The 23,925-nt window shown below is 39.2% G+C and overlaps 1 protein-coding gene across 5 annotated transcripts in view; it reads left to right on the forward strand.

Annotated features, from left to right (window-relative positions):
* Window positions 1-22,352, forward strand: part of map4k3a (mitogen-activated protein kinase kinase kinase kinase 3a) — a 265,585-nt gene extending 243,233 nt beyond the window's left edge. For all 5 annotated transcript variants that reach the window (XM_072265706.1, XM_072265707.1, XM_072265708.1 and 2 more), the window contains 8 exons: window positions 2,972-3,030; window positions 10,276-10,379; window positions 13,544-13,715; window positions 14,492-14,560; window positions 16,161-16,253; window positions 18,002-18,072; window positions 18,497-18,552; window positions 20,708-22,352. In XM_072265706.1, coding sequence (XP_072121807.1) covers window positions 2,972-3,030; window positions 10,276-10,379; window positions 13,544-13,715; window positions 14,492-14,560; window positions 16,161-16,253; window positions 18,002-18,072; window positions 18,497-18,552; window positions 20,708-20,795 — 712 coding nt within the window. In that variant the 3' untranslated portion in view covers window positions 20,796-22,352. The remainder of the gene's footprint in view (window positions 1-2,971; window positions 3,031-10,275; window positions 10,380-13,543; window positions 13,716-14,491; window positions 14,561-16,160; window positions 16,254-18,001; window positions 18,073-18,496; window positions 18,553-20,707) is intronic.
* Window positions 22,353-23,925: the final 1,573 nt, after the last annotated feature.

A 23,925-nucleotide genomic window follows, 5' to 3' on the forward strand; every position in this document is an offset into this window, starting at 1 on the left:
GGAAAGGTTTTCTTCTGATGACTCTTCCATGAAGGTCATATTTGTGCAGGTGTCGCTGCACAGTAGAACAGTGCACCACCACTCCAGAGTCTGCTAAATCTTCCTAAAGGTCTTTTGCAGTCAAACGGGGGGTTCTGATTTGCCTTTCTAGCAATCTTATAAGCAGTTCTCTCAAAAGTTTTCTTGGTCTTCCAGACCTCAACTTGACCTCCACCGTTCCTGTTAACTGCCATTTCTTAATTACATTACGATCTGAGGAAACAGTTACCTGAAAACGCTTTGCTGTCTTCTTATAGCCTTCTCCTACTTTGTGGGCATCACTTATTTTAATTTTCAGAGTGCTAGGCAGCTGCTTAGAGGAGCCAATGGCTGCTGATTGTTGGGACAAGGTTTGAGGAATTAGGGTATTTATAAAGCTTTGAAATTTGCATCACCTGGCTTTTCCTAATGATGACTGTGAACAAGCCATAGTCCTAACAAGCTAATTAAGGTCTGAGGCCTTGGTAAAAGTTATCTGAGAGCTCAAGTCTCTTGGGGTGCCCAAACTTTTGCATGGTGCTCCTTTCCTTTTTTTCCACTCTAAAATTGTACAAAACAAAAATAATACACTAATCTTACTTAAAATGTTGAAAAGAATGTTTCACCTTTAACTTATGACTTTTAGAGATCAGTTCATCTTCTACTCACTTAACTATTCACAGTAACAGAAATTTTGACCGGGGTGCCCAAACTTTTGTATGCCACTGTATGTAAGGAACAGAAATTAATGACAGAATAGAAAAATGCTGCATAAATAAATGAAAATTTTAGATCTTGACCATTTATCATCAGCATTGGAGTGAACATATGCTGCTTAATAGTATGCTGATGATGAAACAAGCAAAGATCTATCACAACAAACTGAAAATTGAGGGTAATTGTGAGTATTCAGTAGACTGGTTGCAGAAGTTTAGGAAAGGGCACAAATTTTTCAAGTCGCAGACACAAGGAAATCTGCAGATGCTGGAAATTGAAGCAACACACACAAAAAATGCTGGTGGATGCAGCAATCCAGGCAGCATCTATAAATTTTTCAAGTGTCTGCCGATAATGAAAATGTAACACCAGAGCAAGTCAATGATGCTGATTGTTTTTTATACCTTATGTAAAACTTTAAAAAAAACAAACTGTAACCTTTTAATCGAAACATGGCATAGTAGGTGGAGACTGAAAGCCTACTGTTGTTTGTTGTTGTCGAACAACTGATTCAGGTATTCTCCCGCGGGTGCTGTGCTGTTTTTGTTACCCTGCACATATTGAATTAATTAATAGTACATAATAATTTTTACAGTGAGTGCATGTAATGAACAAGTGTAAGACAAAGACTTGACTTACAAGAAATTCTGCAGATGCTGGAAATCCAAAGCAACATACTTTAAACTTTATTGTCGCCAAACAATTGATACTGGAATGTACAGTCATCACAGTGATATTTGATTCTGCGCTTCCCACTCCCTGGATTATAAATATTAAAAATATTAAGAATAGTAAAAATTAGTAAATGTTAAAAATTTAAATTATAAATCATAAATAGAAAAATGGAAAGTAAGGTAGTGCAAAAAAACCGAGAGGCAGGTCTGGATACTTGGAGGGTACGGCCCAGATCTGGGTCAGGATCCGTTCAGCAGTCTTATCACAGTTGGAAAGAAGCTGTTCCCAAATCTGGCTGTACGAGTCTTCAAGCTCCTGAGCCTTCTCCCGGAGGGAAGAGGGACGAAAACTGTGTTGGCTGGGTGGGTCATGTCCTTGATTATCCTGGCAGCACTGTTCCGACAGCGTGCGGTGTAAAGTGAGTCCAAGGACGGAAGATTGGTTTGTGTGATGTGCTGCGCCGTGTTCACAATCTTCTGCAGCTTTTTCCAGTCTTGGACAGAACAACTTCCATACCAGGTTGTGATGCACCCTAGAAGAATGCTTTCTACGGTGCATCTATAAAAATTAGTGAGGGTTTTAGGGGGGCCAAATTTCTTTAGTTTTCTCAGGAAGTAAAGACACTGGTGGGCCTTCTTGGCAGTGGACTCTGCTTGGTTGGACCAAGTCAGGTCATTTGTGATATTGACCCCAAGGAACTTAAAGCTTTTGACCTGTTCCACTTGCGCGCCACCAATGTAACTGGGTCGTGCGTTCCCCTACTCCTTCTGAAGTCAACAACCAATTCCTTCATCTTGCTGACGTTGAGGGATAGGTTATTGTCTTCGCGCCATGCCACCTGGTTCTTAATTTCCTCTCTGTACTCAAACTCATCATACACAAAATGCTGGAGGAACTCGGCAAGTCAGGCAGCACCATGAAGTCCTGACGAAGGGTCTTGGTCTGAAGCAATGACTGTTCCTTTCCATGGATGCTGCCTGACCTGCTAAGACAAATACTGCTCACCGGTAGTATATAAATTTAGAACCGGAAATTATGCCAATCTTAATGCTATCTCATTGTATATTCAAAATTCCAGAAAAAAATCCAAAATACTTGTGGCCCGAAACATTTTGGATAAGGGATACTCAATCTGTATTGGTTTGTTGCAGTAACCTTTCAGGCTGGTTTGGAGATAAGACTGGATTAAGGTGTACCTTTATAAAACAAGCAAACCTACACTTAAATAATGATCAAATAGAGAGAATCAGAAAGAGAAGTGGCTGATTTTAAAACTGAATTAACTGCTAAATAGTGATGAAATAAAGTTAAGCTTGATTTGTATTCAAACAGCACCAGTGAAGGAAACACTAAGAATAATGGAGAATTCCATAATTATCAACCGTATTTTCTTAAACACACTGAAACTGTAATAGTGGATGATGGAAGAGATGCTGAAGGTGCACCTAGTGCTTTACATCCGCACTTTCCTGCAAGGAGGAGTGATAGTCGTGTGATAGAATTTGACATTTTTCAAGTTGATAGTAACATTTATGTATAAATGCTTACATTTATTTTGTAGGAAATTTGCCGTATCTACAAAAATTCCAGATACAAAAGGCTGCCAAAAATGTTGTGTGGGTAAGGATGTTTCTAAGTTAACTTTCTCCAATTACTGTGCTGTTTTTAGCCAAGTAGAGAAAAGGAACATAAGAAATGTTCCATCTTGTGCCTGCTCCATAGTTTAGTAAGTTAATGTCTAACTTTTAGTTGTTCTTTACTCATGTCCATTGATTCGCTTGATGCTCATATGTGGCCAAACATGCTGAATGACTGAGCAATTACAGATTTTAAAAAATTCCAACAAAAGTTCTGAACAAAACTTTCCATGTTAGCCTTAAATGACCAATCTTGTCCTAAGGCTGTAAGCTGGGGAAAATGGAATCTCAGCAGAAACCCTGTTCCTAAATTTGTTCTTTTCATTGTGACCTAGTTTGATTCTTCTCAGTTGGTCATCATAAATTGTCCTGTGATTAGTTTAGGGTTAAATTGGGGTTTGCTGGGCGGTGTGGCTTGAAGAGCCGGAAAGGGGCAGTTCCATGTGTATCTCTGAATAAATAAATACATAGAAACATAGAAAATAGATGCAGGAGTAGGCCATTCGGCCCTTCGAGCCTGCACCGCCATTCAGTATGATCATGGCTGATCATCCAACTCAGAACCCTGTACCTGCCTTCTCTCCATACCCGCTGATCCCTTTAGCCACAAGGGCCATATCTAACTCTCTCTTAAATATAGCCAATGAACTGGCCTCAATTGTTTCTTGTGGCAGAAAATTCCACAGATTCACCACTCCCTGTGTGAAGAAGTTTTTCCTCATCTCGGTCCTAAAAGGCTTCCTCTTTATCCTCAAACTGTGACCCCTCGTTCTGGACTTCCTCAACATCAGGATCAATCTTCCTACATCTAGCCTGTCCAATCCCTTTAGAATTTTATACGTTTCAATAAGATCCACCCCTCAATCTTCTAAATTCCAGAGAGTATAAGCCTAATCCATCCAGTCTTTCATCATATGAAAGTCCTGCCATCCCAGGAATCAATCTGGTGAACCTTCTTTGTACACCCTCTATGGCAAGAATGTCTTTCCTCAGATTAGGGGACCAAAACTGCACACAATACTCCAGGTGTGGTCTCACCAAGGCCTTGTACAACTGCAGTAGTACCTCCCTGCTCCTGTATTCGAATCCTCTTGCTATGAATGCCAGCATACCATTTGCCTTTTTCACCACCTGCTGTACCTGCATGTCCACTTTCAATGACTGGTGTACATTGACACCCAGGTCACGTTGCACCTCCCCTTTTCCTAATTGGCCACCATTCAGATAATAATCTGTTTTTCTGTTCTTGCCACCAAAGTGGATAACCTCACATTTATCCGCATTAAATTGCATCTGCCATGAATTTGCCCACTCGCCTAACCTATCCAAGCCACCCTGCATCCTCTTAGCATTCTCCTCACAGCTAACACTGCCGCCCAGCTTCGTGTCATCTGCAAACTTGGAGGTGCTGCATTTAATTCCCTCTTCTAAGTCATTAATATATATTGTAAACAACTGGGGTCCCAGCTCTGAGCCTTGCAGTACCCCACTAGTCACTGCCTGCCATTCTGAAAAAGTCCTGTTTATTCCCACTCTTTGCTTCTTGTCTGCCAACCAATTCTCTATCCACATCAATACCATACCCCCAATACCGTGTGCTTTAAGTTTGCACACTAATCTCCTGTGTGGGACCTTGTCAAAAGCCTCTTGAAAATCCAAATATACCACATCCACTGGTTCTCCCCTATCCACTCTACTAGCTAAATCCTCAAAAAATTCTATGAGATTCGTCAGACATGATTTTCCTTTCACAAATCCATGCTGACTTTGTCCGATGATTTCACCAGTTTCCAAATGTGCTGTTATCACATCTTTGATAACTGACTCCAGCATTTTCCCCACCACTGATGTCAGGCTTACCGGTCTATAATTCCCCGGTTTCTCTCTTGCTCCTTTTTTAAAAAGCGGGGTTACATCAGCCACTCTCCCAATCCTTAGGAACTAGTCCAGAATCTAAAGAGTTTTGAAAAATTATCACTAATGCATCCACTATTTCTTGGGCTACTTCCTTAAGCACTCTGGGATGCAGACCATCTGGCCCTGGGGATTTATCTGCCTTTAATCCCTTCAATTTACCTAACACCACTTCCCTACTAACATGTATTTCCCTCAGTTCCTCCATCTCACTGGACCCTCGGTCCCCGCCTATTTCCGGAAGATTATTTATGTCCTCCTTAGTGAAGACAGAACCAAAGTAGTTATTCAATTCTCAAATAAAAGAGAATATAGGTGTGGTTTATTCAATCTATTCTCAACTGTTTTCTTACCTCATGAATAAATCTTGATACTCCCGGTGTCTCGGAAAACATTTTACCTGAGGAGATTTCATTAAAGGTGCACACAGCCTCAATGAAATCTCATCTTTTATGATACATTTCATTCCATTCCTTTTGTGGAAAAGGCCACCTTACTATTTGTTATCCTTTGCTAAACCTACTTGTCCCTGAACTTCAGTGGTTTGTGTATGAGAACACCAAGACAGCTACTAATCATTTGACATTTAAAAGTAGAGTTGTTACAAGAAAATAAAACATGTCAAGGAGTTGTGCTTAAGTCATGGAAGTGGAAGTCCAGTGATTTTCAAGTTCTCTCAAATTATTTTAGATCAATATGTATTCTATGTATTTCATTAATTTGCATAATTTTATTTCTATATTGACAGTGCTATGGTGATTAATTAATCAAATGATTAACACAAAGGAGTTGAAAAGACAAATCTGGGGTTTCTGAACCCCAGATTGAAAGACTATTTTAAACAAAATTCCATACTGTGTAACAGACCAAATTTCCTTTTTGCAGAAAAAACTGAAAAAAATTGCAGATATGAGAAACTGAAATTAAAACAAAATGCTGGACAAAATTAAAAAAACATCTGTGGAGAGACTGAGAGTTAATTATCCAAGTCAATAACTTGAGAAGTTTATTATTGCAGAGAAGGGGGAGGAGTAGAAACGGCCAAGGAAATATCTGCAATGGGATGGAGGTCAAAGGAGCACCACCATAGCATAGTGTTTAGCACGATGCTGTTACAACTCGGGGTGTCCGAGTTCAGTTCCAATGCTGTATGTAAGAAGTTTATACATCCTTCCTTAAGTGCCTGGGTTTCCTCTGGGTGCTCTGGTTTCCTCCCATAGTCAAGTCCCAATATATATCAGTAAATAGGTTCATTGGTCATTGTAAATTACCCTGTGATTAGGCAAGGGTTAATTAGTTAGGTTGCTAGGCAGTGCGGCTTGTTGGGATGGAAGGGCCTGGTCCGTGTTGTACCTCTAAATAAAACTATGAAAGAGAACTGAACGACCCAAGTGATGGTGTCAGCTGAGCGAGGATGGTTGAAGGTTTGGTAATTACAACTGGTCTGTCTAGCGGAAGTATGAGTGGGAAATAAATGAAAACGTGGGGTTAAAAAGATAATGACTGATGGAATTGTAAGGTAAAACATAACTGAAAATACAGGTGATTTACATTCACAGTTATAACCATATAACAATTACAGCACAGAAACAGGCCATCTCGGCCCTTTTAGTCCATGCCGAACTCTTACTCTCACCTAGTCCCACCAACCTGCACTCAACCCATAACCCTCCATTCCTTTCCTGTCCATATAGCTATCCAACTGAACTTTAAACGACAACATCGAACCTGCCTCAACCACTTCTGCTGGAAGCTCGTTCCACACAGCTACCAGCCAGGCCTGGGCACCAAGGGCAGTGGAGGGGGGGGGGGGGGGCAAGCAGGCCTGGGCATCAGGGACAGTGGGGGGGGGGGAGGGGTGGCCAGGCCTGGACACCAAGGGCCCCACCTGCCCTTTGTTCCCTGGTTTATCCCCACCTACCCTTGGTTTCCTGGTTTAGCCCCGCCTTCCCTTGTTTTCTGGCTTAGCCCGGCCTTCCCTTGGTTTCCGGGTTTAGCCCGGCCTTCCCTTGGTTTCCGGATTTAGCCCGGCCTTCCCTTGGTTTCCGGGTTTAGCCCTGCCAGCCATCTTGAGTCATCTAATAAAGTAGCAGAATCTCTTTCCTATAGCATTTTACTCCAAGAGCCAAATGGAGGTCTTCTGGATCTTAGTGGACAAATATGTCTGAGTACTGATTCCAGAGACGGGGCCCTCAAGACAGTCTTGCTCATTGTTGATATGTGAGAATGTGGAGGAGTTCCTCTATGTGGCTCCGTGAAGTGTGGGTACATACAATGACGGGTGGCGCTTGGTGCTTTTGCGGGACGTGCGCATGAGATACTGAGTACGTCAGTTTTCTGATTCCTAAATTCATTTATACACCTTCTAACGTTTCACTTAGATGAAATCATTTATATTGTTTAAATTGTAAAGATTGCATGTTAGACTGATGGTCACTTGACTAAAGCATCATGGTTTAATCATGTGCTGAGTCACTAAACTTGCTTTCAGGTGTAAACACTTCAGTTGATGCTGTGTTTATCACGGATGATATTTAGTACAGGGAAAATTGCGTTCACTGAATAGTACAGCTCAAATTCCATTTAAACAGGTTCACTTTAAATTTAAAATAACAGATGATGTGACTACTTGTCTGAGGTCATTTTTCTTTTCTGCTAGTTTTCTCCACTTTTTATTTAAAGATACTGATTATTCCAAATAGCTGACTGCCAGTTAGTTATTGCATATAACTGGTAATTAAATGTCAATAGTTTGGGAACAGAGCCAAATCCCATTATATTTTAACCTGCCAATCACATACTGGCATTTTTAAGAATTAATCATCCCCTCCATTGTCCATGGTTTGGAGACTATTTTAACAGAAGTTAACATTTCCCTTTGGAGGGAACAAAAATGGGGAATCAGCTGTGGAGATGCACCGTGGTAACAGGCCTTTGTGGCCCAACGAGACTGCACTGCCCAATTACACCCATATGACCAATTAACCTACTAACCGGTGTGTCTTAGCAATGTGGAGGGAAACTGGAGCACCCAGAGGAAACCCACCAATTTATAGGGAGAATGCACAAAGTCCTTACAGGCAGCAGCAGGAATTGAACCTGGCTTGCTTGTGCTGTAGTAGTGCACTACCATGCTGCCTCACCTTGGTCTCTGCTTCAGCTGCTATTAGGAACATTTACTGAACCATCAGGGAAAATTGGGATGTTGTTCTTGGTCGGTTATCTACATCTATCCCAATCACTTCCACCAAAGGGAACAATTAGAATTATCCACAGGATGAATCTCTAAACAATTCCAGAATTTCCTGAAGTAATATTTATCATTGCACTTCAAGGTTCAAGCACATACAGTAACTTGAAAATGTATTCAGCCCTTACAACTATTTTCACGTTTTACTGTCACGTTTTCTAAATTTAAAATATATTGAAGTGGATTTTTGAGCATTGACATTGTGCATCATGCCAAATCAAAAGAAAAATTCTAAAACCTCTCAACAATTTACTAAAAATTAGAAACCAAAATTGTGAGGCTGAAAAAGTACTCATCTTCTTTGTAATAACTATGCTGACTTTCCTCAGGTGCAATACTGCAATCACTTTACCACTCACCCAGTTTGTTGATGTAGAAAATTGGAGGATCATCTGTTTTCAATGAATTCATAAGAATAAATATCCCCTCTCTAAGGTCTGACAGTATGGTAGATTTTCATCAGACCAAATATTCAAGGCAAGTGAGGGAAATGATAACAGAGAAGCACAAATCTAGGGAAGAGTACAAGACCACCTCAATGGCACTAAACAGACTTCGGAGCTCAGTGCAGTCCATCGTAAAAAAAAATATGAAACCTTAGCCACACTTCCTCAGTCAGGCCATCCCCCCCTAAAATTAGTCATAGGCACTTGTAAGAGAGGCCTCTATGAGGCCAACCATCACTGGGTGAGCTGCAGAAGTCAGCGGCTGCAACTGGAGATGAAGTTCAAGGCTTCACAAACTCTAAGGCCTTGCAGAAAAAGGATATTTATGGAACAATGGCAAGGAAGAAGCCCTGGCTTAAAAAAATGGTATATCCTTGCCAGTAAAGATTCTGCAAAGCATCACTTAGAAGATACTGTAAAGATGTGGAAGAAGGTCTTGTGGTCGGATGAAACTAAGGTGGAACTTTTTGGCTTCAACACTAAGTGGTATGTGTGGTGTAAGTCTAATACTGCACATCAACCAGGTAACGCCATCCCTGCTGTAAAGTATTGCAGAGGTCGCATCATGCTAAGGAGTGCTTTTCAGCATCAGGGATTGGAAATCTGGTCAGGATTGATGGGAAGACGAATGCTCCTAAATACAAAGAGATTCTGGATAGCTTCTGCCAGAAAGCTGGGGAGGAAGGTCGTCTTTCAATAGGACAGTGAAAGCTTGCTAACAGAGCAACCGTGGAGTAACTTCTGATGAAAAAAATTAGTATCTTTGAGTTGCCCAGTCAGAGTCCTGACCTTAACCCAATCAAGCATGTCTGGCAGATTGCTGTCCACCGCCACTCCCCAAGTAACCTAGCATAACCTAGCACAGCTTGAGCAATTATGCAAGGAGGAAGGGGCAAATATTGCTCTATCACATTGTGCAAAGCTAATAGAGACCTATCCAAAACACCCAAGTGTTCTTCCGGTGACCACTTGGGTTTGCTGTGGGTGTGCCAGTTTCTTCCCACAGTCCAAAACATAGCAGTTGGTAGGTTAATTAGTCATTGTAAATTGTCTCATGATGACGCTAGGGTTGCTGGTGGCAGGGCTCAAAGGGTCTATTCCATGCTGTATCTCAATAAATAAGTAAAGACTACTGGCTGTACTAGCTGTGAGAGGTGGTTCAACTAAGTTCTGAGAAAAGGGGTATGAATAGCTTTGAACTGCTGACATTTCAGTTTTTTCCATTTTTAGTTTTTCATGTTTTACAATTTTCCCTGTTTTTTGGGCTCCACTGAAAAAAAGACCATGTGATTCACAAATAAAAATTCTCAGTTAAATTGCTCAAAATCCTTGGTTGTAATACTCATTTATGTGGACAAAGGCTGAATACTTTTCCAAAGCACTGTATCAATGAAGATTTTACAAGAATTTTGCATGTTCATTATTATGCTTTACTGAAATCTTAACTAGTTTCTTCATGAAGGGTATCTGTATATTCTTTTATTGAAATCTTTATAGAAGTAGTGTTTGATGCCTTAACCAAGGTGATAATAAAATAATGCTTTTATAATGTTAATTGCTTAATGCAGTAAATTGTGTACAGGAATTGAAAAATGCAGTTTCATATTGTTTGTTACAGTGAGGAATCCTTACACAGGACACAAGTATCTCTGCGGTGCGTTGCAATCCAGCATCGTTTTATTGGAATGGGTTGAGCAAATGCAGAAGTTCATGTTGATCAAAGTAAGTGGCACAGATCACAAGTTCTGCAGCTCACATTGCTCTTCTAGTCTAAGCTCGGTTTCCTGTCAGATGCAATTGAAACTTGCCTGGGGACTGCAATATAAGAGATCTCATTATTGAATGGGTTATTGCTTTGATGGGTGTTATGGGATCATAAGACATTGGAGCAGAATGGGGCCATTTGGCTTGTCAAGTCTGCTATGCTATTCTATCATGGCTGATTTTATTACCCCTCTCAACTCCATTCTTCTGTCTTCTCCCCATAACCTTACCAATCAAGAACCTATTGAATCTGTACTGTGAAACTTTTTTTTGCATAAACCAAATTATTCTGAACTTGAAGCTGTCTCCAGGGAGTCTGTTTTTCACTGTTTAATAATTTTGCATGCAATAGAAATAGTTCATTAAAGATTATTGTTGCTGAGAAAACTATCCTCCTTTTTTTCCCTTTGGCGTGGTACTGTGCCACAGCTAATAGTACTGTCGCCTCTCTGCACCAGTGAGCTAGGTTCATTCCTGACTGACCACTGTTCCCTCTAAGCTGAAATGTTCCCACATGCATAGCCTTTGATGCCACACAGCTGGAATTTTCTTTTATATAATGGTAATATAATTTTGAAATCTGTTAATACAACTGTGAAATACCCTGTAATTAATTATGTTAATGAATATCATCCATAAATGTTCTAAATAATTAACGTACCACAACCTTTGAAGCATTTTAGAGCTTCGGTGTATTTACATTGTCAATGTTTCAAGTTACAACACTATTACAACTTGTAACAAACATAGAATGGAAGTCAGTAGCTCATTGTTAATAAACTGCTGGCCCACTGAACATCAACTCCATATAGTCAAAACATTTCACTTTTGCCATTTTGCCTGTCAATTGTTTTGACTGCCTGACAACATTCACTTGTGTTGTGAGTTGTGGTTTGTGTTTGATATGAAAAGCTCTATATTCTGACTTTTTTGGTAAGTAATCTTTCAAGTAAGTCATAATCCAAATTAAATCAAAGGTATGTAATTTTTCAGTTTTCATTCTAAATATTCATAGTATGTATATTACAAGAAACTTTAAAGTGCCATGCAGTTTTCATGCCGTGTAAAAAAATTTTGTGCTGAGAGCAATGGTTGGTCTGCAAAGCTATGTAAAACAAAGTTATAGGGAACGTCGATCCTGACCTTGGGTGCCGACTGTCTGGAGTTTGCACATTCTCCCTGTGTCTGTACGAGTTTCACCCCCTCTCCCCAAATTCGCAGAGGCTGCCTGTAAATTGCCCTGTGTTTATGGGGAGGAGAGTTGATGAGCCCTGTGAGAAAGAACAGGTTACAGAGAAAGGTAGTAGGGAATGGAATTGCTCTGTGAGTCAGAATAGATTTGATAGGCCGAAGAAATATGGAAATATAGTGGATTCTGGTTAATTAGGATACGTCGGGATAAGTACATTTTGGTTCAATTAAGTGGCTGCCCCAATTAGCCAAAGTTTCATGGAAATTGTTTTTTAAAAAAGGTATAAGGAAGACAAACTGAATAGTAAATTATCTATTTAAATGAAATATGGAGCAAATTAGAAAACTACTAAATATATTACAGTATAGAATTGTGTATTAATTCCTAATAATTATCGCCGGAGAAATTCACCCAGTGTACGCAATGAACAAAATCAGTGCAGGTGCCTAGAGTAGATAACAGACTACCTTCATACAATGCTATTGACTATTCCACACTCTAAATCTTTTTCATTGTAACATTCAAGATGATTGTTGATACCTTAATTCTTCATATTTTGTATCTTATTGCTTATTTCTCAACAACAGTAAGTGATAAAAATCACTGCTTTTTGAACACAAACACGTGCACCTGACACTATTTTAAAACTCTGCTTTAAGCACAGTGTGGCATCTAATGACCACACAAGTGAATGAGACGAATGCGAGTTAGAACCTTTTTGGCTACATTTGCCTGCCCCAGTTAAGTGGGATAGTGTCCCAAATAACAGAAGGAATCCTGGATATTTTCTCAATTTGTTTTCGTTCTTTCAAAGTGGTCCCAAAAAAAGAGGCTGTCCCGATTAACCGATGGCCCAATTAACCCGAAACCACAATAGATAACTCCATGATGTAAAAGAACCCTCTTAGTTCTCTACCTGGTTGTGAGAAAAGCAGACAAAATGGCAAATTATCATCAAAGACTAAGTCTTGTGTACCAAGTAGAGCTGTTATGTTGTTCATACTACTTTTTTAACAACTTGATCTCCATTATCGGTTGGCACACGATACATGAAAACCACATACTTGTTCATGAATGTTGTTCTTCAGCTATGAAATGTTAAAGGAGGGAAGTTAATGACAGACGTGGATGGTCAGAATCTTATGGAACAGTGATGGGTAATCTCTGGGCGGGGGCCGGGTGGATGTGTGTGCTAAAGATTGAGAGTGGCTATGATTCCTGGGTCATGCTGGAAGAAAAGGCTACTGCTGGGTCTTTCTGTAATGGGGTGAACCTACCTTTTCTCGTCTGTAGTTAGTTTATATACAGAGGAATATCTGTAAACATGAAAACTGAGAAAGCTAACCCAAGCACTGGAAGCACTCAGTAGACCCAATTGCAACCATGTTGAGTGGAATGGAACCAGTGTTTTAGGCTAGCTATTTCATCACAAAATTGAAAATCTGGAAATAGTAAAAAAAAAGTTTGGTAAAACGCTTCAACAGTTAACCAGCGTATTTTGCATTTTCCTCAGATCCCATTTTTAAGTCTGCTTTGGTTGAACTTTTACTTTCATGCCTCAATTATACTTATCAGAAGTGGACAGTCTCTAAAGGCTATACTCAAATATAAGCAGGTTTTTTTATTATCTTGAACTGATCTTGTTTGATTAGCTTAAAAGGGATATAAATAAGTCATTATTAATGTAAATCAACCGGTATTAATCAAAGGAGTTTAAGTTAATGCTATAAAATGAGATCTAGCACATCATTGCAAAAGTAGAGTGCATTGTGTATTGTAATGCCTGGGTCAAAAGATTTTCTGCATGAAAACTCCTTTCACCAAAATTTCAATTTATTGTAGTTTTAGTACCCTCAATTGTAAGGCAATATATATTGTACAAAGCCTTGAACTTTGGGGGAAAAATATATTTTCTCTGTTTTTACCCTAGAATGTTGACTTTCCTCTTCCAAATCCTTTGAAAGTCTTTGAACTGCTGGTGGTTCCAGAACAAGAATACCCATTATTATGTGTTGCTGTCAGTAAAGGAACAGAACTTAATCAAGTTGTGCGATTTGAAACTGTCAATCCAAACTCGACTTCATCCTGGTTTACAGAAACAGGTATGTCAGCTCTGGAAATTACCAGCCAAAGTTCAGATAATACTCAAGGTTTAAAAGACATTGGAAAGATTTTCTTCGTCATTTTTGGCAGAGCATTGGACCAGATTGCCTACCATTACATTTGTTTTGAGTTGCGCATGGCTTATTTTCTTCAGGTTATGTTCATTTTGATTTTGTAAAGAAAGGTGTAATTTTCTAAATCACTGTGTCCTTTCCAGTGCAGAATAAAAACTAGGTAAGACAACTATGCTCGGAAGCCGTTGGAATGAGGAAAACTTGTGAACTTAGTTCTACATGGGCCCACCAAGTTTTTATTTATAGAAAAAAATGGATGGAATTGAAGTATTAAATTTAAGGATTAAATAAATTATTAGCTGCTTCATTTTTCATCTTTCTTTAGAGGAGTTAAGAAATTTCACTTAGATATACTGTATTTTTTCTATTAAAGATTTAAAATTGACATTTGGAAGTTTATTTTTGTGGCTTGTCTTATTTAAACTGTAACTTAATGTAGTATCACACACAATGTAGTATATACTGTTTGTTTACTGCTTAATGTAGTATGTGCTTGTTTAATTCAATTATTAGTACAATCAAAATGGTAATTATTTAGAAAAATAACATTGCTCATGAAAGGAAATAAAAACTTTAAAGGTCAGAGACATCCAGTAATGCTGGGTGATGCCATCATTAGTCTGTTTCAGGGAAAATAAATGCTTAAAGAACCTCTTTAAGTAAAATGACTATGTATAATTCTTTGATAATATTTTTCACAGATACGCCACAGGCAAATGTCATCCATGTCACTCAGCTTGAAAGAGATACAATAATAGTCTGCATGGACCGTAAGTTTCCAAAGCAAAATAATTTTAAATTTATTTCTTAACTTTGTTCTGAATCCATTTACCGTATTGAAAACAACGTAAGTATTAAAACTGTCAAAATTTTTGAGTGAATTGGTACCGCAGGTCTAAAAGCTTGAATGGTCTGTGTGATTCTGTGATGAGGTGTTATGTTAGCAACCATTCCCCAACAAGTAACTTTTAACTATCCTCAGTGTCCCATGCTATGCCAATAATGTTAATTTAATTCTTTTTCTAAGCAAGGCTTCAGTACCACCTTGTTCTGAGTTATAACCAGATTGTTCCATTAATGCTGCTTCGTCTTCGTATCAGCTAAGATGCAAACCCTTAACTAGAAATCTTTCACCCAATTAGCCTGAGATATGGAGGCACAGATTCAGGTAGCATGGAAGTGCTCTCCCCCAGCCCATCAAGTCTGTGCTGATCCATCAAGAACCCATTTGTATATTCAACTAACACGAATCTCAGTTTATTCTAATCAACACCACCCAGGTTTTATCACTCACCGAGATACCAGAGACAATTCACAGTAACCATTTAATCTGCCAGCCCACACATTTTTGGGAAGTTGGAGGGAACTCATGTGGTCACAGAAAATGAGAAGTCTCCAGACGGGCAGTACCTGAGATCAGAATTGAATTGAGTCATTGGAGTTCAGAGCCAACAGCTCTAGTAGCCACACCATTGTGCTGCCTAATGTTGGATCCAAGAGGGGTTGAAAAGCTCTGCAATGTAAACTTTGCTTTTCACTTTTTAACCTTAAAGATATTGAATTTTCTTTTAAACCTCTTTAAATCCTCAACTGTCCCATGGATGTTCCTCGGTTTGAGTTCAAAGCAGGCAAGTATTTTGCGACGTAAATGTGCAAGAAACATTCATTTTGAGCTTCTTCCAAGGATAGTTGTGTATATTAGATGCAAAAATGTAGCATTTAAATAAATTTATTAATATGACATTTTCAAAGATACTGATTCTTGAAAGGACTTAAAATGTAGTGCTTTGTTAAGATTGGAAATTATCTACTAAGGTATTTTTGTTGAACCCATTGTAATGGCCAAAAAAAATATTCAAGTTTCCCATACCTTTTGACAGACTAGACATTGTGAAAGACAACCACATCTGATATTTGACTACAGGCACCAGTATGTATGACAGAATTAATTTTACTATACTTAACAGAGGAACCAGAGATAATCATCAACATTTCTTTTCCTAAAATGAAGTACACTTAACTTTCATTCACCAGAGACCATAGTATTAAAAAGTAGATGGAATATTGATATATTACTGATTTGAACAATAGCCACATAATCTTAGTTTTGATTATAAAATGTAGTGGAGATCAGACAAATCCTGACTTCAGCCTGTGATGCTTTGAACATAAACTTAATTTTAAAAGGGATTTTAATTTTATGGGTGAACTGTCAACCTTTGTAAATATCTCCTCTGAGTTAATTGGCAGAAATAAGATTTTACAGGTACTCAGAATACTTAAAGGACTTGTTTTTAATAGTAGTTACCTTGGGAAATCAAAATTACATTATTCAGATGCTTATGCTATTCTATTATTTCAATATTACAGGATGTTTAAAGATTGTAAATCTTCGAGGTAGATTGAAATCCAGCAGAAAACTGTCTTCAGAGCTAACATTTACTTTTCAAATTGAGTCGATAGGTAAGAAATTTTGGTTAATCCTTTGTGAGAATAATGATTACAGTGAAACAATGTGGATAAGTACATGTGTGATTTTTGTTTTATTTATTGCTAATTAAGCACACTTATCATGCTGGGTTGATGAACTAGTTTAACCAAAAGGCATTAATTGGAGCTATTTACCTATTTTGTTCAATCATTTTTGATATAAATGTTTTCAGTAATGAGCACCAAACAGACTAAATGTGAAATACAATTTTCACGTCCTCCAAAAACATGCCCTTAAAATCAGTCTTCTGCACAGGGAAAATTAAGAACTCATTCCAGATTCCCTTTATTCCTATTCATTATGATTTCTGAAATCCACCTGCCATCCATCTGCTGAAATTATGTTGATCAGTCTGCATTCAACAGTTTGGTTATTCTGTTACTGATGGAACAATTAGAACAAAATCTGAATGATGTACTGTATGTCCAGTAGCTACAGTTTTTCATTGTGTTTGGCAATTCCTCCTTTTGAAAACTTCTGTTCAGCGTAAAAGCAGATGAAAATGAGGGTGAAGGCCCAGCAAGAGTTTTAGTTTCGTAGTCATCCCAGAGCAAGCCCCTTTTAATTATGATTTGAAAGTGCTATATATATGAAGAGAATATGAGAATACAGGTATCCCACGCTTTACGAAAGTTTGCTGTACGCCACTTTGCTTTTACAAAAGACCTACGTTAGTACCTGTTTTCGCTAACCGAAAGAAACCTGAAGAGGATTTTCACTTTTACGAGAAAAGGCAAAAGGCGAAAATAGCGTTCAGCGTTTGTTTTGCAGCGAGCCGTTATAGAGGCAGCGCGCACCCCGAGCAGCAAGAGTGGTGCCGCCAAGCTGCTTCCCTGGGAACTACACTCAGCATCTCAGCATCAAGCCGCCATAGCTTTGAACTGCATGAGATTTTCACTATGATTGACAGTGCTGCAATGATTGCAGAAAAGTATGACTTTAACGTTGTACAGGGCAGGTTTTGAGTGCTTACAAAGAACTGCATGATAGAAAAATGCGTGAACCTTCCAGTGTGCTCGCAGTCTTCCCGATACTGTTCAGTGAAACTACACTGTACATACATTATTTCTACTTTATATAGGCTGTGTATTTATCATATCATTCCTGCTTTTACTATATGTTAGTGTTATTTTAGGTTTTATGTGTTATTTGGTGTGATTTGGTAGGTTATCTTTTGGGTCTGGGAACGCTTAAGAATTTTTCCCATATAAATTAATGGTAATTGCTTCTTCGCTTTACACCATTTTGGCTTATGAAAGGTTTAACAGGAACGCTTTACTTTCGGATAGCGGGGGAAACCTGTATTCTTTATGATATGTATTTCATGCCTTCTTTGATATTAAATCTTGCAAGACACTGAGCCTCGCGATACACACGGGCCGCCATCAGGGATCGGGGTCTGCATATTGATTGGGTTAGCTTATCTGCTCCCACTGCTGATTGGTCGAGATGGTCCATGATATGGTATACGGATTACTGGTCATGCAGTGAGGAAAAGGAGTGAATCCGTCATTTAGTCAAAATTTTTCTGAATTTGAAATGGGTTGAATTATTTTTTCAGACTGCATTTCTCTTTAACTTAACATCGCAGATCAGCCTTTCCAATCCTTAAGTAAGAATGTATTTTTGTTGAATTCTATTATTTACGCTTTACATTTAGACTGGTTTTGACAAGCTAGAATTCAGCAAAGAAATAATTTGTCATTTCTCCCTTGGTTAGTTTGTTTACAGGATAGTGTGCTTGCTTTCTGGAAACACGGCATGCAGGGAAGAAGTTTTAAGTCAAATGAGGTAATGAAAAAGCATTCTGACTATTGTACTTTACCCTGCTCTTGGAAAAAAATTGGCAAAATGTAAGTGGAATCTAGAACATCATTAAATTTTATGGACTCTTCTGTAACTACCACTGATTCCCATTCAGCTTTGAGTAATGCTTTTATTGGATATGTTTATGTCCTAGTATATTTCAACCAGATGGGGCAATGAAATAATATATCACATGTTTACATTTGTTATCTCACCCAATATTTTGTTATATTAGATCATTACTCAGTACATTCTCAGATCAATACTTTGTACCTAAAGAATGATGGATTAATTGGACATTAACTAGAGTTTCTTAACTACTATTAATAGGCAGTAAAATGTGTTTTGTGTAGACAGAGATCAAGTTAATATGTTGCAAGTGTTAATGTTGGATTTTCTTTTTCCATAGATAACACAAGAAATCTGTGATAATACAAGAATCTTCAAACTTTTAGGCTCTGACAGGTGAGCGGTGTGCTAACAATGTTTGATAATGCAACAAAAACATTTTTTGCTCTGTATTTCAAAATAATGCAGCTGTACATTACATTGAATCCTCTCAGCAGATAAATAGTTTAATTTTGGGCAAAGTATTAAAGAAACACAACATTTTAAATAAAATGTGGGTTTCTGTGCACTGTCAGATGGCAAGGAAAGTCTCAAATGAAAGTTAAACTGAGTTATAGTTAATACATTTTATATTTAGAAATAGTATAGAGCAGTTGTGATGTAGGAATATGCATATTCAGATGTGTAGATAAGCAGAATTAAAATAAAATAATGCAGCAGACAGGAATCTGAGGTGGATTCCTGTTGTGTGTGTGTGTGTCTGTCTGTCTCTCTGTCACTCTCACGGCCACTCTGTGTCACCTCCCCCTTCTCTGTCGGATTCTAACACCCGTCCCCGCTGCTGTCCACCCGCCGTGCTCTCGCCCCTGCCGCGCTCAACCCCTCTCTCTCTTGCCTCTCACCTCATTTTCGCTCCCTTACCCTCTCCCTCGCTTCCTCTTGCTCTCGCGCCCTCCCCTTCGCTCGCTCTCGGGCCCTCCCCTTCGCTCGCTCTCGCGCCCTCCCCCCTCGCTCACTCTCGCGCCATCTCCCCCTCGCACCCTCCCTCCTCTCTCTGTCACTTTTTCTCACTTTCTCTGTGTCGCTCTCTCTCACTCTGTCGCTCTCTCCCACTCTCTCTGTTTCTCACTGTCTGTCACTCTCCCTCTCTCTCTGTCACCATCTCCCCCTCTCCATTGCTCTCTCTCTGTTCCTGTCTCTCCATTACACACACTCACTCTGTCAATCTTTCTCACTCTTTCTCTGTCACTCTCACTCTCTCTCTCTCTGTCACTTCCTCTCTCTGTCACTTCCTCTCTCTGTCACTCCCTCTTTCTCTGTCACTCCCTCTTTCTCTGTCACTCCCTCTTTCTCTGTCACCCTCTCTCTCTCTGTCTCTCCCCCTCCCTCTCTCTGTCACTCCCCCTCTCTGTCACTCTCTCTCTCTCTCACTCTCTCTGTCACTCTCTCTCTCTCTGTCACACTCTCTCTCTCTGTCACTCACTCTCTCTCTCTGTCACTCTCTCTCACTCTGTCACTCCCCCTCTCTCTCTCTCTCTCCCCCTCTGTCACCATCTCACCTCCCCCCTCTCCATTGCTCTCTCTCTTTCCCTCTCTCCCTGTCACTCTTTCTCACTCTCTGTCATTTTCTCTCTCTCTCTCTCTCTCTCTCTCTGTCTCCCTCTGTCTCTCGCTCTCTCTCGCTCACTCTCACTCTCTGTCTCACTGTCTCTCTGTCACCCTCTCTCCCCCTTCCCCCCTCCCCTCTCGCCCCCTCTCTGTTGCGCTGTCTCTCTCTCACACTCTCTCTCTCACTTTTTCTCACTCTCTGTCACTCTTCCTCTCTCTCTGTCACCCTCTCTCCCCCTTCCCCCTCCCCTCTTGCCCCCTCTCTGTTGCTCTCCCTCTCTCCCTGTCACTCTTTCTTTCTCTCTCTCTCTCTCTCTCTCTCCCTGTGCCACTCTCTCTCTGTCACCCTTTCGCCCTCTCCCCTCCCATCCCCCTCCCCTTCCCCCCCTCTTCCCCCCTCCGTTTCTCCTCCTCTCTCCGTCGCTCTCTGTCCCCCCTCCATCGCTCTCTGTCACTCTCTCTCTCTCTTGTCACACTATCTCTCTGTCACTGTCTCTCTCTCTCTCTCACCCACTCCCTCTGTCACCTTCTCCCCCTCCCCCTCCACTAATTAATGCTAATTAAATTGATTAGCATTTTTCAACCTGTACTGTAAAGATCGTCCAACAGCCAAGGCTGATGTCTGATTAAAGCTGGAGCGATACAGATAGTTGTGTCTTCACTCCTTACATGGCTTTTCATGAGTTGCTTGATAGCAAATATTAAGAATATTTCAATTTCCCATTTTGTCTTCTGGGCCCTGCATGGTGAGTTTTCAGATATCCTGATTATAACTGTTGCACTATGTGAACTCGGTATCGCAGGAGGAACATGTCTGTTAAACCTGGGAGCCAAGGGCAAGCCACTAGGAAGTTGTACTTTTTTTTCTAAATAAAGTTTGACTTGGACGTTGATTCAATGACAAAATAAGTTTAATAAACTATGCTCTGTATTTCCTTTATAGAGTTGTGGTGCTGGAAAGTAGACCGACAGACAACCCGACTGCCAATAGTAACTTGTACATCTTGGCTGGCCATGAAAACAGCTATTAATTAGTGTCAGATTTTTGCATGAGAGTGCACAAAAGAAATTTCAGGACTGGTTTCTTTCGCATTGAAGAATGTTTGAGAGTGATCAGAAGTCACAATACTGTCTATGTCATAGACAATAAAGAAATCAATGGTGTATTTATTGTGGCATCAAATGTGGGGGACATTAAGTGCCACAGCCACCTTAATTTCAAAATGCTACACAAGTGCTTGGTTTACCATATGTAATCTATGTACATAAATGTGTAGTTTTCCAGTGCGTTCTTCATCTTGTTGAAGCTGCACAGATTAATGTAGATAGTAGTGCATATGATGTACAGTTAAGTATCTTTACTGTACAGATGTGGAAAGGTTTGCATGATGCAAAACTTAATTTGGGTACTGCTTTTAAGGAATTATTTGGGTTTTCCTTTATTCTGTTGAGATTTAGTAAATATTTTGCAGCAAGAAATAAGCAGTATACCCATGTAATCATCTGACTAACACTGTTGTATTTTAAAGTGTAATTTAGATATGAATTGGAATAATCTTGAAAGTTGTAATCCAAACTTTTCATTTGTTTGCTTGTTGATTTTAACAGATTTCTTGCAAGTACACTGGTATTAAGTTTGCACAGTAATGCTGAGAAAATGTGATGTATTTTATTCATGTAGTTACCTAGTGATATGTGGAGCATCCATTTGGACTTAATTGTCCTATTTTCAAGTGTAGCAGGAAAGTGCCACTGTTTAATGACTGTTGATGTCTTTTATATTATCATATTTTAAACATACAAAGAAATTTGGATTGAATTAGCAAACATTTACTATCCCGGTAATATCTGTATTTTACAGAGCAACAATTAAATACAGAAATTTTCTTTCTGCTCTGCTCTGAAGTCATGTGGCCTATTTTAGCATGACTTTGAAAGCAAATACAACTTATCTTTTGTATATGGGAAAATTAAAACACTGTTTAAAAAAAAGCTTAAACTTAACCATGGTACCAACATGCAAAATCTTCAGAAAGTCTTGTTCATAAAATTATCCAAACTTTTAATGTAACACTATACCATTGCATTAATATCATCCAGCTGCCAATAATTCTTGTAATTAAACAAAGACTTCACTTTTCTAAATGGTAGGGGTTTGAAACATCCAATTTCAGTTTGTTAATTGAAACTGTTCCTTGTGTAAGCCTCATTTTGCCAAACCAACATGCATTCATCAGCATTTTTCCCCAAACTCTTTTATGCTCCTTTACACACAACAAAAATTAGTTAAGTGTTTCTACCTCATGTAGATACTATTTTTGTGGGAAACACTCAGCACTAAAGCATTATTGGTATTAGAGATTTTCTTCCAACTCAGTCAGTTTGAAGTGTCTAATATTTGTATAAATTATCAACGTAATTGCACAGTTAGTCATGTTACGTTTTTATACATTTCCATGTTTTCATTTGATCATGGTCATTGGGAACAAAAGTTATGATTTGTATTGATTAGCCAAATTACTGATAAGATTCTATTGTTTCTGGTTATGTATATATTGTAAAATAAATTTGAAGGGTTTACATTGAAAGGTTACACCTAATTTTTTTTTGAAAGTACTGTGTGCGTTGGCTAAAATAGTTTATCTATTTGTTACCTTTTGCTTTGCTCGTGACCAAATTGCAGCCTTGAATTGGGTCAAAAGACATTTCCGTGCTGATTGCCATGCAATATATTAAGAATTAATCAACACTGACAACCAAGATTATTTTTATAATACGTGTCTTTGTGCACTTACAGTACCTGCCTATTTAACACAACGTCAAATCACCAGAGTGGTGATAATCAGAGGGCAGTGAAAACATAAAGAACAATAGTTCTATAGTTTAGATTTTAACACTGAATTACGCAATCTACGTTTTTTTGAATGAACGGCATCTCTGCATTAAGCTGTAACCAGAAGGAATGCAAACAGGGCAATGGATATTTGCAAGTTCCAACTACAACGAACATGCTATTTTGCTATGTTGGATTGTGCATGGAAAATATGATCATGAACTGCTTTGTTATTTTGAAGACTGCACATACTCCCTGGGTCACAGAATTATCGATATTCCTTGGGCCACCTGTGGCTCCACATTGGGCTTCTCCACTGGCTGCTGCCTGTCCCCAGAGACTGCAAATTAAACCAGTTCAGTAACTGGAGGCAGAGTTTAAACTATAAATATTGACTAGTGTGAAGAGGGGCAATAAAGCTTTTTTATTTCTTAGAGACCAGCAAATGTTTATGGGCAAATTTCACTAGAAAGTGGTGTATCTGAGGAATTGATTGCCATAGACAGTTATGGAGGCCAAGACATTGCGTATATTTAAAGCAGAGGTAGATAAGTTCTTGATTAGTAAAGGTGTCAAAGGCTACAGGGATAAGGCAGGAGAAATGGGGTTGAGAGGGATAATAAATCAGCGGTAAGGTCTTGGCAGAGCAGACTCGATGGACTGAATGGCCTAATTCTGCTCCTCTATCTTGTGGTTTAGTGCATGATGCAGAATCGAGGTTTTATTTTAAGGGGGCTGGAGTATGAAGGTATGGAAGCCCTGCTGAGGTCTTTGAGAGCTTTTGTGATTCTTCCTTTTGAAATGTAAAGTTTTGGTCCTTATGTAATCAGAATCAGGCATAATATCACGTCATATGCTGTGAAATTTGTTAAGTTTCTGGCAGCTGTACAACAAAATGCATAATATAGAAAAAAACTGAATTACAGTAAGTATATATATGTCTGCTGAGTAATTAAAATAAGTAGTGCAGAAAAGACACATAAAAAGTAGTGAGATGCTGTTCAATGTCCATTTAAAAATCAGGTGGCAGAGGTGAAGAAGTTGTTCCTGAATCGCTGAGTGTGTGCCTTCAGGCTTCTAACCTCCTTCCAGATCGTAACAATGAGAAGGAGGCATGTCCTGGGCGGTGTGGATCCTAAATGATGGATGTCGCCTTCCTAAGCCACCACTCCTTGAAGGTGTCTTGGGTACTGTGGAGGCTGGTACCCATGATGGAGCTGACTCATTTTACGAGTTTCTGCAACTTACTTTGACTTTGTGCAGTAGTTTCCTCTCCCCCATACCAGACGGCAATGCAGCCTGACAGAATGCTCTGCACCGTACATTTG

This window comes from Mobula birostris, chromosome 8, assembly GCF_030028105.1.
Source record: "Mobula birostris isolate sMobBir1 chromosome 8, sMobBir1.hap1, whole genome shotgun sequence".
NCBI classification, from domain to species: Eukaryota; Metazoa; Chordata; class Chondrichthyes; order Myliobatiformes; family Myliobatidae; genus Mobula; species Mobula birostris.